The sequence below is a fragment of the Zonotrichia leucophrys genome, chromosome 5, assembly GCF_028769735.1.
Source record: "Zonotrichia leucophrys gambelii isolate GWCS_2022_RI chromosome 5, RI_Zleu_2.0, whole genome shotgun sequence".
Classification (NCBI taxonomy): Eukaryota; Metazoa; Chordata; class Aves; order Passeriformes; family Passerellidae; genus Zonotrichia; species Zonotrichia leucophrys.
The window spans coordinates 35,754,904-35,773,470 of record NC_088175.1 but is presented as its reverse complement, the minus strand read 5'-3'; the positions used below and the strand labels follow the sequence as shown (position 1 = coordinate 35,773,470).

The 18,567-nt window shown below is 40.0% G+C and overlaps 1 protein-coding gene across 1 annotated transcript in view; it reads left to right on the top strand.

The window, feature by feature from the left end:
• Nucleotides 1-18,567, top strand: part of HSD17B12 (hydroxysteroid 17-beta dehydrogenase 12) — an 82,884-nt gene that overhangs the window by 44,762 nt on the left and 19,555 nt on the right. The window contains 3 exon segments of the mRNA XM_064714435.1: nt 5,035-5,145; nt 9,779-9,843; nt 10,716-10,760. Coding sequence (XP_064570505.1) covers nt 5,035-5,145; nt 9,779-9,843; nt 10,716-10,760 — 221 coding nt within the window.

Sequence of the window (18,567 nt, the reverse complement as noted above, 5' to 3'; positions counted from 1 at the left end):
CAGTATTCGGCTTTAGAGCTTCAGACCCTTCAAAATGTTCAGAAAAAAACTAGCTCTTGTTATACCCAGCTGATTTTAACATGCTTCTACATGGTGAATATATCACTGTGTAATAACAGTCTGCTACCACCAGTCTGGAAGTACTTAATACTTCTGGAAAACAAATTCCATCCATCCATGACAATGAGTTACTTCTCTGAACTCTGAAAGTCCCAAATTGGATACATTCCCAAAATGAATGGCTCTCCCTTAAAACCAACCAAATACTTTGTAGGGCTCTCAGCAGCCACTCTATACTCTTAAATTCTTCATCTCTGTCCTGCATAGAGTACTAAAAAGCAGGAGGTTTTAATGTTTTGTTTTCATCTCTCAGCTTCTACCCTATATTGAAAGGTTACAAACTCTGTTTCTGGAGACTGAGTGCTGGATTAGGATGAGTTTTACCACTGCAGTGATACTGGGAAGATGCCATCTTAATTTGTGGATGTAGTTGATTCTCCTTACCTAAACAAATTTGTCCTCTCCTGTATGAGGAAAAATAGAGAACTATTTTTCTACTGCTTAGAATTTCTCACTGTCCTGAAGCTAAAGACTGAGACTTCTTTATATTTCTGCAAGCAGTTGTGTTATACTGTATCACTGTGATGGCAATATTTATATTGGCTTTGAATGTAAAGTGGTGAGATGCTTCACACTCTAGCAAGAGTTTTTAATGTCCTTTCCCTGATCTTGGAAGAACCACCTGATTACAGTGTGAGCCTTGTATCTCAAACCTCTCTGCAGAGTTGACTGGTTTTGCCTCAAGGTGCAAATTCAAGCTGTTCCAGCAAACTGCTTTGAAACAGGCGGGCCAAGAACTAATGTTATTTTATTAGGGATGAAGGTCTTGTAATTTTCATGTGTCCCAGCAAGACTTTGTGTGACAGACACCCTTACACTGCTTCTCTTTGTTAAACTGAACTGCTTCTCCTGACCACCAAACTGGTGTATGTTTGCTGTTGCATCGCAATACACAGGCTGGCTCCTCTTGGGGAACCTTCTTTCAAGCACAGTTTACCTGTGTCTGAAAATTCCCTTAGCATTTTCTTAGCCAAGAACCAAGATTTCACGAGGGCTGCTGATTTCAATTATTTGCAAACTTAAAAATACTTTAAAACAAATTTTTAAAAAATTGAAAATGGTTGTCTCTTCACCATTTTACAGTTCTTTGTTATTATTTAGTGTAGCTCACTGTAGTTTCTAGCTTTCTGCTTTATTTTTTTTAAATGACAGTATGGTTTTTTTCCCCCCCTGAGGTTCTAGGCAATGTGGTGTTATTTTGCAAGTGAATCTTTTTAGTAGACAAGGTGTGCCCTACTTCTCCTGATAGTTAAGATTAGCATTTTCCTTGCATAGCAAGACTGGATACGTTTCCTGTAAGTCAGACATATCTGGCCTTTGGAATTAAGTTTTGCTTCACCTACTGATATTGTAACTGACGATCTTAGATGAGAAATCAGGCAGGTGTTGTCCTGTTGGCTGTTCCTCAGGATGGTTGTAAGGTTTTCTTATGCTTATTTGGAATAAGTAACACCTTAGCTAAGGTTTCAAACACTATTTGGAGTCCTCTTCTGAGGATGCTGAAAGTAATGTGTCCTTCAAGGGTTTGTGTGTGAAAGTGTTTGTATTTCTGCTGGTGTGAAGAATGTAGTTAAATAGTGTATTTGTTTCCAGACTGTCTCATCTTGTATTGTGCAGAAATGCACAATGGGAATGTGACTCAGTAAGTCAATTCTTTTAGCATTGCAAAAATAGGCACTTTTTCAGTTATCTTATATTCCCCTTTCAATGTGTATGTTATGTACTGCTTTTGTTCACATGACCACTGTATTGGACTGCACTGTGCCTCTGCCTCTGGAGTCTGTGTTCTTGGTTTGCTCTCTGGATCTTGGGAAGAATACGTCCCAGTATCTTCTGCAAAAGTTCATTTCATCTTTTTGTCTTGTACACTGTTTACACCAGCCTGCTCTCACTATTGGGACTGTTGGTTCATTTAGCCTTTCTGCAGCTGTGAAAATTTGTTTATGGTCAACAACTTACTTCTCAAACAATGCTGTGATTGCAGAGGATCAGGTCTGCTTTTCTTGGTTTACCAGGATACTTTTGAGCACGGTTGGTATCTTGCCAAATGATCAGATGCCTTGGCTAAGGTAATACAGACCCTGTAAATTAGCTGGACATGTGAATGTTTAGGTTAAAACTTATTTGTAGGGTCAATACTGGTCTCAACTGAATTTTTTAGTAAATGAGATGATTAGGACACTAGTGTGTCAGAACTGGGAATTGTGGAGGAGATCTGCTGAATTTCCTTTCCCATCCTATGGATAGGTGATGACTGACTGTTGCACAACTACTGACAACCTGGTGCTTGTAATATTTAGTCTCCTGCTAAGGAGTATTTGAAATACCAGTTCCAAAGACAAAACATCAGATCCACTTTTCAAAATATCATCAGGAATGCTGGACATGCAGGCAGGTAATGGCTTTTTCAGGTCCTCTAGCTGTGGCTGCAAATACTGGCTTATACCCTTCTTTCACTCCCTGTGGCTCTCAAGTATCTCCTGGTCCTCAAGCTGAAAGCTCCATTAAGGAGTTTCAGATTTTCTCTTGGACAGCAGTAGCCCAGACACCTGATATCCTAGATACCCTGGATAAGGACATAGCCTATTTGCTTCTTTCTCTATTACTCTACATCTCAGTGTCTTTTTGGCAGATAAAATAGGAATGTGCTCTACTCTGTCTTGCAGCCCATCTGTTTGAGAACATCTTAATCCTTAAGATCAAGGAAATTCCCTTTTCCACTTTTTCATGCCAAGCAGAGTACACCTGCTCTTCTCTGCACCTCGTGCTCTGACTACTAGACCAAGTTTACACGGAAGTGACTTAATGCTATTTGCATTGTCATTTGGTTTTTCAGGTGTGTCTCATAGTCTTTTCTCTGATGTAGGGGATCCTCCCATCTATTGCAGGTTCTGGGACAGAGCACAGGTTATGAAAAAGTTACAGGATACCTGGAAGCTGTTGTGAAAGGGAAGGAAGGGTTTGATCAGCTGGTGGTATCTGCAGGGGCAAGACAGTCTTGTGTGCTTGTGTGAGCAACTTCACAAAGACCTTGTCCACTCTGGCTGTACTGGTGGGCAGCCTTCTACTTCTCACATGGTTTTATACCTTGTACTGTGCACTCTGCCGACAAAGGACGCTGCAGCTTTGTATAGGTGTATTGCTTAACTACCATAAGTGTAATGGCTCTTTGCTCATTTTCTAAAGGATCAAAGAAGGGCCTTATATAAATAGTAGTGTGAACACTGTTATTTTTATTTTCTATTTATAGTGTTATGTATAGTAATATGTATATGTTTTATAGTATTATTTCTGTTTATAGTATTCAGATTTGTCTTTGTCCTCTCAGTATCTCTGCAGTGATTTCAGGAAGCTTTAAAGATGGATTGGTAGCAATCCTAATGAAGAGTGTTTAGTATAAAAAGGACAGTACCAATTGAGCAAGTTTGTGAGAATGGTGTTTGGGTCCTTTAAACAGCTTGCATTTCACAAAGCATGTGAGTGGCAGTGACAACAGCTGCTCTCCCACAAAACAGTTAAAAATGGCACGTGTGTAAAGTGTGTGACTTGGGCTTTGCCCATCCAGTCCACTTGCACATATGAGATGAGTCTCTAATGTCCTTAATATTGTCCTGTAAAAAACCAAATGTGTGTGCTAAACATTACAGCAGCTGTGTTCAAAAATAGGCTATTTCTATGCCCCCCCTCCAGTGTTGAACTTGATTTTCTTCTGACGCGATCACAAGGCTGCTGCTGCAGTAGGGGCTTAATGCTATTTACGTCGTCATTTGACATAGCAACATCTCTCAGGGGATTTTTAAACAATGCAGCTGTTCAGGAGAGATGAAGAGGTTGAGGATGGGAAAAGGAGCAGAAATAATTTCATCTGCCATTAGGGATATTGGGGGGGGGAGGGGAGGCAGCGAGCAAACCAGTGAGTTCAGTAGATTCATGATTCTGCATGAATGGATGGCAGGATCATGGGAGTCACGGCTTTCCCTTGAATGGGAAGGAGCATCATGGGAATCTGGCTGCTTCTAATCTTTTTTGTGAATGATTCTTTTCCTTTAACATGGCACTGGTTTTTATGAATGGCTGGGGGCAAAGTGCTGCAAAATCCTTCTTGAGCTGTATACAAGTCCCTTAAGGAATGCTGGGGTGGGAGTCGGGTGCAGCAGAACAGAGATGCTGCAATGTTAAGCTACTGTTCTGTTCTTTTGAAGTCTGAGAGGACATTGTACTGCTTTCAAGTCAATATAATTTAGCTTGATGAAAGCAGAGTTGCTTTTTATATGAAGTATTTTTACTACGTTCCTTCTTGTTTTTCAAAATGTAGTTGCCTACGTGTATTTTTCCTGTTCTAGTAAGGCTGGAGATGACAGCACATCAGAAGGGCTTTGGAATGATCAGATTTGAAGTTCTGCTCTTCTTGTTCACCCACACATTCTCTTTTTGGTACATGTTCAAAAAACTAAAGATTCAAAATGTTTTATAGGACCAGAAGTAAGAATGAAAAGGGAGGGCAATACAGAATTGTTTTGCTTTGTCTGAAGCAATTAATTTGCCATTTGGCTTAAGTTGAAAAAAAATGTTCTTGTCAAGCTGTACGTGAATGCTGTTGTGTACATGTGCTTCCAGATTTCTCCATTTTTCTGTTCTATGCAAAAGTGTATCATTTGCTATCTTGCCACCTTTCTTGTCTCTTACAAATAAAATGTGCAGAATCATTTGAGAATTTATGTTCTCATCAGAAGTAGCTTAATGTCATGAACTTCTGTGCAGGTAATATTAAAATTCAAGGATTCTCTTGCAGAGGTGGAAATGTTCCTGTGTAATGCTAGCTACTTAAAATGTTTTGTGAAACCTAATAACTGATACAGTCTTAATATCTGAATGGTAAACTATTTCAGACTTCTCAAAACTGTTTTATTCTAGGGGAGAAGTACAAAGTGGAAACAAAAGTCATTGTGGCAGACTTTGGAGAGAGAGAAGATATTTACAATGGAATCAAAACAGGATTGGAAGGCCTGGAGATTGGTGTTTTAGGTTTGTATCTGATCTTTCTAAATCTTTCATTGTGGTGTTTTGTCTTGACGTGCCTACTAACTTCTTCCCATATTGAAGTTTATTGAGACTAATTCACAAAAGCTATTATTTGTCTGACTAGGGCTATGTTGCTGCAGGGTCGAGGTGTTTTCTAGCTTGCTGTTGATACACTACATGAGATGGTGCTTGCATGTGTGCCTACTTTGTAGGAACTTATGATGTTTATCAAATGTGTTCAGTGTGTTATTCTGTGATTGTTAAAGGCCTTTGACTGCAGCTTGTGACTGCAAACACTGTTGTGAGCACTCGGGGTTGTTGGGCTTGGAGAAGGTCCCTCTCCAGGGAGACCTTCTTGTGCTCATTCAGTACTTAAAGGAGGCTTGTAAGAAAGATGGAGACACTTTTTAGCAGGGCTTATGTAATGGGCATGTTACAAGGAGCAATGGCTTTAAGCTAAGAGAGTGTAGATTTAGATTAGGCATAAAGAAGAAAAGATACTGAAACATTGGAGCAGGTTGCCCAGAGAGGTGGGGGATGCCCGATCTCTGGGAACATTCAAAGCCAGGCTGGATGAGGCTCTGAGCAACCTGACCTGGCTGAAGATGTCTCGGGGATTGGACTAAATGACCTTTAAATGTCCCTTTTTAACCCAAACTATTCTATGATTCTATGATGTAATGCCATCTTAGATCCTAAGCAAGCTTCACAAACTTATCTTAGGAGATATTCAGTTAGGAGTACAGCCCTGTGGGAGAGCCATGAACTTTTAATTACAGAGCTGTTGAAATTCAATCATTACAATAGAACATCAAGTAACTGTCTCCTGCTTCCAAAGTCCTAAGCCTTTTCTGTCCATGTTGGTAAACTGTTTCTTTTGCTGATAGGACAATATGCATGAGTATGGTTTGCTACATCACAGGAGTGTAAGTGGTGTGGGAGTCCCTGAAAAGACAAGGCAATCCCTCCAGTTACTTTGTCAAATGTAGAACTGAGGTGATTTCATGTAGGTGTTTTATCACAAGCTAAGAAGAGTTTCAACATACCAGCAGCTTACCTGAATCCTTTTTGAACAGGGGGGTAAAGACAATTACTTACTGGTTTTCTGTTTGTTTTTTTTTTCCCTTGGAAACATATATATTTGTGCATATCCTGTATTTCTGTGGTTAGTCAGTATAGGGATGAGAACCTGTGATGGTTAAATACATGAAAAAAATCATGTGGCTCAGACATCTACTAGAACCTGTCATCTGATAAAGCACTCCTCACTACAAAACTCGTTTTACTAATATGAAGTGCAGTAATTGGAGCTTTAACTGTGGGGTGTTTTAGGTGTATTTCAAAACAAATTTGTTATATATATGATAATATACTGTATGAACTTTGTTGCTAGTAGATGAATCTTGTTGTCCGATGTTTGAAAAGAATGCTTAAGAAAATAGTGTATATAAAAATGCAATTAAAAAACAACATTAAAGGATAAACCCCAGAATGCTCCCTACTACTTCTAACAGACTTGAATACATACAACTCATGGCATCCAGCATTTAATTGCTATAAAAATTCAAAGCCATTGAAGTAACTTCAACTGCCAAGGATGTGTTTTGTGTAAAGAGTAGTTGTGACACAGCTGTGAATGCCTTGTTTCTTGTTTCTGAAGGAAATAAGTTCCAAAGAAACTTTGAAGAGTAAAATTAATGTACATTCTAATCTGTCCTGTCAAAATCCACTCGGGGACTGTAAGGCTTGCAAGCTGCCTGTCTCATAGCAATTGCTGCAGACTGGTAGAGGATTTAAATGTCTCAAAACACCAGCAAACCTTTTACTGTGCTAGGTACATATCCACACTGGAAGGGTTTTTATTATTTCTTAGGCTGTGATTAGGTTATGGTGATCTACAAAATAATGAAAATCTGACTTTTTATAGCCTTGCACAAACTGGGCACTAAAGCAGTGTGTGTGTGTCAAGTTTTGTGTAAACTCATTACAGGAAAACAAAGCACATTCCTTAAACAGAGCCTGCTTCTTGCTTTTATTTGCTTGATTACCTAGGCTAAAAACATGGTAAAAATGGCAATTAAATGCTCTGGAGTTGTGTATTCCCTAGCTGAGTTCCTCTGCTTTTTTGTTTTTCTTGCAGCCATTGTCAGTGTAGGTTTACAAAAACCTCTATTCTAACTAGTCCCCTGCAGTTTTAGTAGGTCTTGTGCCCAAGATCACCAGATTACATGATATGTGGGTACTTGCTTTCCCCCAGATATAGCTGTATTAATAGCAACCATTTGCCAATGTAATTTTTCCACACAGGTGATGGCTACTCCTGTAGGATAGTATTTCAATACTTTTATGATAATTAATCTCATGCTTTAGTGCCTTATATTTTAAATTCTGTAATATTTGTTGGAATCCAGACTGTAGCTTTTGTTGATCTGTATTTTCCATGTTAGTGTGAGGGAAAACATGGATTTAAATGAGAACAGCCATAAGGGTTGAGTTCTCGGGTTCCAGCATATTTTCTTCTTTCAGGTCTCATCTGGAACAGTAGGTATGAGAAGCATTGGTAGCACAGCACAGTTGCCAGTGATCAGTGCGGATTATTTTTTAACCTTATACTTGGAGACATAGGAGTCTCCACACATACTGCTCAAGAATGAGCTTCTAATTATGGAGTTGCACAGAGTCTAACTAAAGTACTTACAGATTGAAATCCTTGTAAACTTCTTATTTGGAAGCTTCTTCTCACCCACGTAGGAAGGCTAAAAGAGTTTGCATAATGTTTTGCTGTGTGTTCAAAACAGCGTCTGTCAGTGACTTCGAACATGTGCTAGCTACAGCAATATGTTAAACAAGCAGAGGTGGGAAATCTTCCTTTTGCCATTCTTAAATAGCTCTGATCATTGAAAGGAGTTTGTGCTGGACAGTATCTTACCCTGTTGCTATCCATTTTTTTCTAGTTAAAATATGGTGGTGCAACCCAAAACCTGATTTTTAATGGTCTATTACAAACTTGCAGCAGAGATGATTGCAGAAAATGGGACCCAGTCAGCAGTAAGGGGTGTGAATTCCGTGTGACTGTCTCTGTAGCATGAATCATATAAGCATTCTAAATTTGGACAGAATTGCCAAGATTAGTCCCATAACCCTGCCACAATTCATAGCCAAAATCCTTTCTAGAGAGATGGAACGAAAAATAGTTTATTTTTGGATGAAAAGAAGAAAAAAATTTGGTTCACTCTGGCAGTAGCCAGACTGTATCGTCTTCCTTTTAAAAACTTTTCACTCTTTCTAAATATAGCAAATGTCTGCTAGGATTTTGCCAACTCCATGTTCCCCTCAATTCCTCACCTCAATTTTTAAAGGTTATCTAAAAGTTAAAAATTTGAAACACACAGCATGACTAATGAACTTCCATTTGTACACTAAGATCTGGACTAAAAGAGCTTGAGGGAATTCCAAATGAAGTTGGCGCACTTTGCCAGAATCTCTTCCTCCTGTTTCTTGCACATCCTGCATCTCTGTTGATACCTAAATTATCTTTCAGGCTGGGTCTTAAAACGATAGCTTTTGGCACAGATGGGGGGCTATTTTATTTTATTTTTTGAAAAAGGCATCCGTGCCTTTTGACGGCGTTTCTTGTCCCCGTGCAGACTCCTGCCTGGAGGTGCCCAGTGCTGCTGAGCATACACAGCACTTTGGGATTCTCTGGGGTGTAAGACACTATATAAATGTAAAATGTTGCCACAGCAACCACATGTCACGCGATTCACTTGCGTAAGATGAACAACAGATACTTAGGAAGCGGAGATCCCTTTTGGTTGCTGCTTTTTGTCTCCATATCAATGTGCTCTGTGGAGTTCGAGGCTGCAGAGCAGCTCTGTTTTCGAACAGAATTCGAAGTTTTCTCCTGTTGGGGCTGGGATTTAGAGAATGGGTTGTTGGTTTCACGTCCCAGAATAAAACCGTGCCAGTGTAAAGTATTGGAAAACCCGAACCGAGGAGGTTTGAGTAATTGGGTGCAGGTGTGGGGTGACGGGGAGGAGGGTTTCCCGCGGCAATCTCCGCGCAGGGAGGCCGGGCAGCGCTCCCCGCCGGCGGCTCCCCCGCCCCCGCGGGGCGCGGCGGCGCTCGGGGCGGGGGGCGCGGGACGCGCCGCGCTGGGCTCTGCTGCCACCTGCCGGCCGCGCCGCGCACTGCGCCCCGCTCCCCGCCCCGCCGCGCCGCTGCCTCCGCGGGGAGTGCGGCTGGGCTCGTAGCGCGCTTGGGATATTGATTTATCGGGAAAAAGGTGTGAAACGGCTTCACCGCTGTCCGCCACGCAGCTGCTCTCTGCCTCGACACCCCGCAGACACCCCCGCTGGGGGCAGAGGCAGCGCCGTGCCCCCCGCGCTGTGGGGCGGGGGTGCGAGGTGCTGAACTCGGCAGCTGGTGAACAATGCAGAATTAACGCTCACGCATGAAAATGGCCCGTCCGTGTGCTCCCGCCCTCCACCGCGGGCACCCGGGGATACTGACACTGAAGGGAACTCGGCCAAAGCACTTAGAATGTCATAAATGCAACATTTTAAGCATTTAATTGCTTGAAAATTGCCATTAATCAGGGGGCATCCATGTGATCTCATTCATCCTTCTCTTTCAGTCAACAATGTGGGAATATCCTATGCTTATCCTGAATATTTTATTGATATCCCAGAGCTGGAGAAGGTAAGTGCTTTTGTGGTACCTTCTAGTGTTCTACTGGGGTTAGCAGATATTTCAGAAGTATTTAGGTTTGGTTAAGGAACCCACATAATGAGGTTTTCTGGTTAGAATTAAGTGTTCAAAAGCTTGGAGATTTCCATAAGCAGCATAACACAATGATGATGATGGCAGTCTCACTTTTTGGTGATGTTCTTTACATAGTCTTCCCTGCTGCTTCTGCTCCTGTCCCTGGTCTCATCTGCCTGTTGTTTATGAGCTGCTTTAGCTTGTGCTGGAGCGCTTCGTATGTGACTGAACGGGGGAGCAAGCAATTTCATGGATGAAAGCTGCATAGTCCATAACACTTAAAAACTTAATGTGACCATTTTAGACAGTTCATAATGTAGGGACAATCTTGGTTGTACTGGATATGTAGAAAACTCTGATTATGAACAATTTCACTGGTGCGTGATTTTCATTCTGAAACCCCTGTAGCTTACTGGGTCCACTGTGTTTTCTGCTTAAGTGTTGCTAAATATATCTGAATAAACTTAAAGTCACTGAAATGGTGAAGAGTAAAATAAGTAGTTAATTTTAAAACACGTGTCAAAGGTAAGAATTTATTAAAATTCATAAGTACTGAATAGTGTTAGGAAATAGTGTCAGTGTGATACCCCTGTGTGGTTCTATATTTAATGCAAGTCCCTAATCAAGGATGAAACCTGACCAAGAGCAATTCATAGACTGCTTTGAAAGCTTGTCACTGTTCCTGATACTTTAGCAGGTAGGCAAGGAGAAAAGGCAGATAATTTATCCTGGCACTTAAGCCCAGATGATGTATAAATATTGTTCAAATAACTTGAAATGAGTAAACCCAAAACTTTGTTTTCTTGCAGACGATCGACAAAATGGTTAATATTAACATCATGTCTGTTTGTAAGGTAAGTTAGCAACATTTCTTGATAATTCAAAACCAGAAAACAAAACTCAGTTGTCTGAGGGAATTACTTTGGCCTGTTAGGCTACAGGTTCACTTTTTGTCTTGGAGAGAAACCCAGTGGTTCTAATTGTAATATTGGACTGTTCTGATTGATGTGTGAAATGTAATTTGTTGCAAAGATGCCTATTAGCTATTTGAAAGGAGCAAGGTAAGTATATAAAACAGCACCTAATGCTTTTTGACAGTTGTGCTACTAGTCCTTGTAAATGCCTCTTTCTTCTTCCCCTGCATCTGTGTTTCTTGGGGTGGGCAGCCCTTATCTCTGCAAGTCTAAGGTTTTTGTACACTACAGTGAGAAGGTGCTTCATTTTTTTCTGCAAAATAAATGAGCAAGAGGGAAAACCAAACTCACAGAAGCATGCATTAACTTTACTTCAGAAGTTACCTTCACTTTTGGATATTTAAACTGAAGGTTTTATTGAGAAGAAATCAGCATGACTTGAGGCTAAAACATATGGCTGTTCTCTTGCTGGTTAACATGAGGCCCGTTCAGAAATAAGATTTTCATCTTAGTATATCAAAGCTTAAAAAGGACAGAGCAAATAGTTGCTTACACGTCACAGGGATGCTGTTAGTGTGTTAGCAGTGTGTGCTGATGGAACTCCTCGTGACTATTGGCTGCTAAACCTTCTGCATACAGAATACACTGCATAACAGTGTATCTCTGTCACTGAGGGTTAACCTTCTGCCTCAAAGCTAAAATGTTAGAGGTTTCAAAGATGGCTCTAAAGATTTTTTTGCAGCTCTTCTGATTAGGTCAAGTACTAAATTCATCTAGTACATTTCTTTTGGTGAGTCTAAACTCTGGTTTCCATGTGAGGAGGCACAGCACCTCTTAAAACAATGCTTTAATAAGATTCTCACACTTTTAATAAAACACAGACAAACAATGAAAATGCAGCTGTTGCATGACTGAATGGGAGTTGGTAATGCAAGCTCTTACATCTGTGTGTGTTTGATTTGACATCTCAGAACTACTTGCTGGAAAGTTAGAAATGCTCTTAACAGTGAGTCTTCAGAAGCCTTTCACCTGGAAAATGACTGTGAGCCTGACAAGTAGATTTTCCAGTTGACCAAGAAGGACAATCCGTGGTGTTTTGTTGTCCCCCTACAGGATTTAATCAGAAAAGTCAGTTATTAATGAGTTTCTCTCAAGGAAAATTTCTCTTAAGGAAGTCATTTAAGTTAACAGAGCTGCATCAGGTGCACGTCTGAAGAAGTGTCATGCACAGACCTCCTCTGCTGAGGTGTGAGGTCTTTACTGTGCCAGCAGAGGGAGTGCACTATTCAGTGATAAAAGAATTTGGGGTGTCAGTCTTCCTGGGAACATTTTGTTAGAGTAGAAAAGTTACAGATGAACTACTTCAATGTGTATTTCTGAAGATGGGAAGGTAGAGTAGTAGTTTAATTCAGCATACACCTGAAGTTCTAGAGATGCAGCTAGACTGCGTTGTTTTCCAAAGTAGACTAATGCTTTAGTTGTAGTGCCAGTGTTTATCAACAATTTTACAAAATTGTCATACAACTTCTTGTAAAATTTGCATCCTCTCAACCTCTTCAGATTTCTAAAATGGCTATTTTTGCACATGCAGAAACTTACTCAAGATCTGCTTGCTGAGTGTTAATAGTATTTTTGCTTCTGTTTGAAAACTTTTTCCTTGACTGTGAATAACTCCTGTTACTGCATTTAATCAGAATTTGAGCATAAGATTCCAAGCTTGCAAATGTTTTCTCCTGCACGAGCGTGTTGTGTAATTAAACAGTAGGCATACCAGATGCTTAGTGTTTTGGGGAGAAGAACACATTAGAGATGTGTGCCATCTGTAAGACACTTTTTCAGGAGAACCCATAGAACTAGAGAATCATGGTAGGAAAAAAATAAATTTATGAGAAGTCTGTGTATGGTTTTATGCAGACTTTTAGGATGTAATCCTGTGAATATTTAGTTCTGTTTTTAAGAACTAGTTCTGTTTTTGAGGTTGATACCATCTCTTTTTCATATATGTGTGTGTGTATGTTTTTAAAAACAGTAATAAAAATATTATCTCTTCTTATCTGACTAATAACATCAAATTTGTGATGGAAGAGAGCACAAGTTCTTAGGCAAGAAGCTGAAGGTCAGCTGAAGTGTGAAAGTACAGGAGAAGCAGAGCTAGTACCTGTTCACACTCTACCCACAGTATCTCCAGATCCTTCAGAGATGGCATATAACTTGTGCTGTTATTTTCTAGAGCATTGGCATCCACTTCCTTGCCTTTTGGACCAGCCTTTCTCAGAGCCTAAAAGATGCTGATATCCCTGTCCTCTCAGTAACCTGCACCATGTGCCATCAGCAGCACCTTTTGGACAGCACAACTCTTCTGGTGTGTGTGTCAAGTAGCTCCAGTTCTGGCTGAAACACCCCTTGGACTTGCAGTAGGAAAGTCTGGATAGCTAGCACAGAAATGCTGAAATCTGTTTTATTGCTCTAAGTATAGGCAGTTTAGAATCCTCATGCTCATCCCCTAACTTTTTGATCCATCTTTTTCTTCATTAGTCAGCTCATTGGAGTTCCTAGGGGATATGCAGCGTGTGAGAAGGGGTTCACTGAGAGAGAAGACAAGATCTTCACCTCCTAGGACAAATTTGCAGCCTAGATGGTCCTGCTGTTCAGTATTTTTCCCAGCTGCAAAGTATCTAATACTATGGAATTTTGGCAGCTGTTCTGAAAATTTGTTTCCAGTCAGGCTTTTTAAAATCTGTCTTTCCCAAATCCTCTTCCATGCTCCCCTGCCTGCTCCTATCGCGTCCTTAGAGCACTGTTGGATTACATCACCCATGAACCACGAAGTCATACAATTTTGGGGTTCACTCAGTCTGGCAGGAAGTGTTGATTACAGTGATGTGCCTTTAAAGCACCCTGGACATCACTGAAGATAAGCCACATAAAACTACTTGAAACATGTTGGAAATCTCATGTCTTTTAAAGTGCTGGTTAAAAATTTGACAAAATACCATCCTCTCCCTCAGCCAAAGTAGATGCTTTTTAGGCAGTCTGGGCAACATCACATTTTTATGGTGATGTGCAGTGCAGGAGTTACTCTGGTCTTCCTATAACACACAAAAAAATAAGAGTTATGGGTCTTGATGCCATAAATAGCACGAAGATTTTTCGTTTGTGGTATTTTCTCAGGAGAGCCTGAGACTTAACACAGTCGTATACAAGGATTGAATTGACAAATAAATGAGGAAGATGATGAGGTAGTATATGTAGTTTCATGGTTCTTGTCATAGTCTCATCTCAAGCTTCTGGAGGCATTTAAATAACAGAACTTTAATGATTGTTGGTAGCAGTTCAGGTAATGTGAGTTTGTATTACAACTTTTGGATATCTTTTTGCATTTTGAGACACAAATATTAGTGGCATTGAGTGAAATATTAGGTCAAAATCCCTGGGTTTTTTCATTAACCAGCAAGTGTTCAAGTGTTCATGTTTCATCTTCTTGAGTTGATTCATCTTTGTATTTTACAGCCTTTAGTTTCACTTGGGAAAACAAACTTGGTTTGGCTGTTGGCTTAATGTCCTGAAAGCCAAGGGTGCTAGAACTGCTGTCCAGTGGAAAGAGTGGGTAGGTAATGAGCACAGAGAAGAGCTTCAAATGCTTCCAGGAGCCCTTGTTTCTCCTTTGAAAGCTGCAAGAGTTACTTGCTATGGAAGGAACTGCAAGTTTGTTATTTCTTTTGCAGCATCACAATATGCTAACTGCATTGGGAGTGAGGCATAAGCTTATGTTCTCTTGAAAAATAAGCAGGACTAAATAGTTGAGGGAGTGCTGGCTTAGCGGTTGATTAAGCAAGGAGCTGAATTGGTTTGCAGGCTATTATATTGTGGGGGGATGCAAATTTTAGGCTTGCAGGCCAGGCTTTGCTTGGAAATTGGCATTAACAGATGAAGCAGTAAATTATGTCCATGTCCATCCCTTGTGTCTGTGGTAGTTGTCATGTTGATGACTTCACTCATGTTTTATACTGAGTGTCAATGCAAAAGGCGAATAGGCCTTACTACATCACGGATTTTTGTTGTCATATTTGAGATGCTTTTAATTTTCTCGAGATTTTTAGAATACTTAAATACTTCATGTTTAACTGAGAGATCTGCTGTCAGCTGCCCCCTTAATGGAGGAGAAGTAAGAGGCGAATACCACCAGGCTGTGAATCCCAGGCAGGACGTGGAAATGACTACTAGAAAGTCTGAAACTGAGTTTAGGAAAGAAAGTAACAACAGAATCCAAAACCAATATAAAATTGAAAGGAGGAGCAGAAGTTTAGTGTATTTGAGAAAGAGGGGAAATATTCTTATGCAGGCCTGTATGTAGAAAGAAGAAAAGCCTAGGGAGCAGCAGACCTGAAAAGACAGTAGGAAATGGCATCTGTCTCTCTCCAATGTGTGTTCAGATGGGCTAGTGCAGCCTAAGACTGCATCTGTAAAGGTACCTTACCAGAAATCAGGTGGTAGTCCCCTGCAAGAACCCTATGTGAATTTTTGTATTTGTGGAAAGGGTCACAGTAAGTGGAACAAAGTTCTGAGGACAGTGGCAACACTGACTTGTAAGAAGAGATCACTCTGTGTGTGTGTGTGTATTCCAGTCTAGCCAAGAGATTTTTTACATTTATATACAAAGTCACAATCAAAGAAGGGGTTGATGATTTGGCCAAGTACATAATACGAGTTTAAAACAGAGAGGGACAGTTACCAGTGCTTGGAAAACAAGTAAGCTCCTGTGAAGGTGGTCATGCATATCATTCAGATGGTCCAGAGGGAGAAATTCAGTGCTGTGGTTTCCCACCTTGCTGACTTTGAACTTGAGAGTGTGATACACAGAAAGCTGTAGCTACAATAAATACTTTTAAGCAATAGTCAGAGAAGCACTGGGGGGTTTTGTTCAAAGTACAAGTAACTTGGGGAAATTAAGGAAATCCTATACTTCTGTGGCTTTCTGTAGATTTGGGGTTGCCACAAACACATATTTTGCCTCTTGAGAAGCAAGTCCAGCCTTATTATTTGAGCTGTCTTTGTCCTGTGTAAAGCACAAGAGGAGAAATATGCTTATTTTGACAGCTTTCAGTTTTTAACTTGACTCCAAAAGTTTGTGGCTCTAAACAGGGACAACTTTCTCTTGTAAAACTGTTGCTCAGAGGAAAGTCACTGAAAATGAACATGCTTTGTTAGTTTCACACTTCCCTTTTTATGTCTGGTGCCCCTGACATGGCCACATGGGTTACTGTGTGAGTTGAACTGACCTCACGTTCTTACAGTAGGAAAAAGCTGACCTTGCTAGTTTTTACAAATATAAATAATTCTTGTTTGGCTTGGGGTATGAGCTGCATTAAGAAGTTACTGTTTCAAGAGAGACACATTAAAAAACTTTATAGATGCTGAGAGTAGTCCTCACAATCAATTTAAATGCCAGTGCATGAGAACATGTCCTTAGATTTTTAGTGTACCCTCTGTGTACAAGGGTGCCAGTTAATTTTGTTAAACAGGCACTGCATCTGTGAGCTTGTGTGAATCTTCTGCCCAGACACTCTGGACTTGTCTCATGGCAGCAGTGATGTTTTTGTACATGAGTGGGTGCACCACAGGGAATTCCTGATCTTTAAAAAGTTATGTTGCTCTGTGTTGTTAAAATTTCACCCCAGGTTTTTGAGTGAGGGAAGCTTCTTAGCTGCATAACACTGTAGCAAACTTGTCCACATTCTCAAGCCTCACCCTTTATTTTTTATTTGTATAGCTCTAGTTACAGAAAGGGTACCATTATATTCTTTTGAAGTGGAAAGAATGACTTGCACTTGTAACATCATAGAATGACTTGTCTTTATGATTTATATTTGTAAATATACAACTATGGTGTTAGATTTCTGGTGTTGTGTAACAGTTGTTATAAGGTCCTAGGGTGACTTTGAATATTTATCTTACCATTTCCTTCTTTATTTTAGTCGTCTGAGTAACATCACTTGAAAAATATAGAAAGTTTTGCATATTATTATTCTTTTCAAAGGCTCTATTTCTGAGCTATTGATTGGACCAGATTGAGAAAAGACTACAATGCAGTGATAACTAAGAATCGGAGGTTTTCTTCTGAAGAAAAATCACTGGAAACCCATGGTTATGACTTCCAACTATATTTGCTGGTCCTCTAATTGCAGCTTTTAATTGTAGTGCCTGCTTTAGAACATAAATCTAACCATAAGTCTGTGTATCCTTGTATTTGCAAGTAGGAATCTTTGCTTTGTTAGGGTAAAAGTGGTGTTACTTTTTCCAGAGCTAGAAGGTAGAGGACAGGTTTGGTAAGGAAGAGTGGACAATGCAACCAGTGCTTGCCAGGAATGTAATAAATGCAGTTGAAAGGACATAAGGAAATGATAGCTGCCTATAAAAGATTATTGAACTGGTCTGTAATCAGTCTCTACTTAAAGTTAGCATCCTGGAATTTGAGATCTGGATAGGTAGGTGTGAAAGAAGTTGACTTAAAAACAAAGCAATCCTCCTAACCAAAGGAATTTTAAACCCCCAAACTGTGGTAGCATTTTGAGTGTACGTGAAATAATTGGAAAACACACAAAAAACATAGAGTGCACCAACCACTCTTCATGGTTGTGTGCTAAATATAACTTTTAGCCAGACTCTGTAAAATATCAAAGATTAACAATTTCTTGTGCCGAGTAATCTGTCCTGAACCAGTTTGTCAGATGCACATGCTCACTCTGCTCTAATGCAAATTTTCAGAAAGGAAAACCACTTTGTTTTAGATGAGCAGTTTTCATGTAGCCTAACTGCTCGTCTGGAATTACCTGAGTTTTCATTCATACTTCCAACTGTAGCACACATTTCTGTGGAATAGTATTCCTTCATAAAAATGGTTATGTGAAGGAAACCTAACCATACTCAGTAATCACCGACTGAAGGCACTCTTTTTAGAGTATCTCCCAACCTCTCCTTTAGGCTTCCTGACACTTCCTTCTGCCAGTATTAAATTGTCTTCCAAGAAACAAACACTACTGTGAAGTTCTCTGACATCCTGCATGCAAATTCCTATAGATTGACTTGCAAGGCTTTGCCATTTGAGCTACACACCATTACAGAATTGACTAGCTCTAAACAAGATCTAGCTGAAATTTACATTCTTTATCTGGGAGATATTTATTCAGTTCTAGATGTTTTGGTTTTGAACTGCCATTTTTCCTAATGGCATGTCTGATAGTACAGCTGTTGAAGATGAGTGTTGACCAGTTTGGCTGTTTTGGATAAGGATCTTACAATGCAAGCAGGGGTAGACACCACTGACACCATTGTTAGTGATAAAACTACATTTCTGCTATTGATTGTTTTATTTGAATTAATGCTGAAAATATTTTACATGTGTGTAGAGTGTAAAATTGCCAGACCTGAGGATGGCTGCAGAATACCCTGCCAGCATTTTTCCAGTCGTGCACTTTGAGTGTGCAGTTGGCTGGGTCAGGTGAGTCTGACTCAGAGTGCTGCCTTCTGTTATCCTGCTCTTTAAAAATAACAGTATTTTTACATCAAGGTACTGACTATTCATAAATATATTTTTTCACGCATCACAAGGTATAAAAATACTGATATAAATTTTTGCCCTATTTCACAGAATTTTGAAATTCCCTCAAAATAAGAATTTTAGTAAAGCAAAGGGAAGTGATGTTGAGTATGAAATTCAGTTTTGCCATCAGTGTTTTTCTGTGGAGGG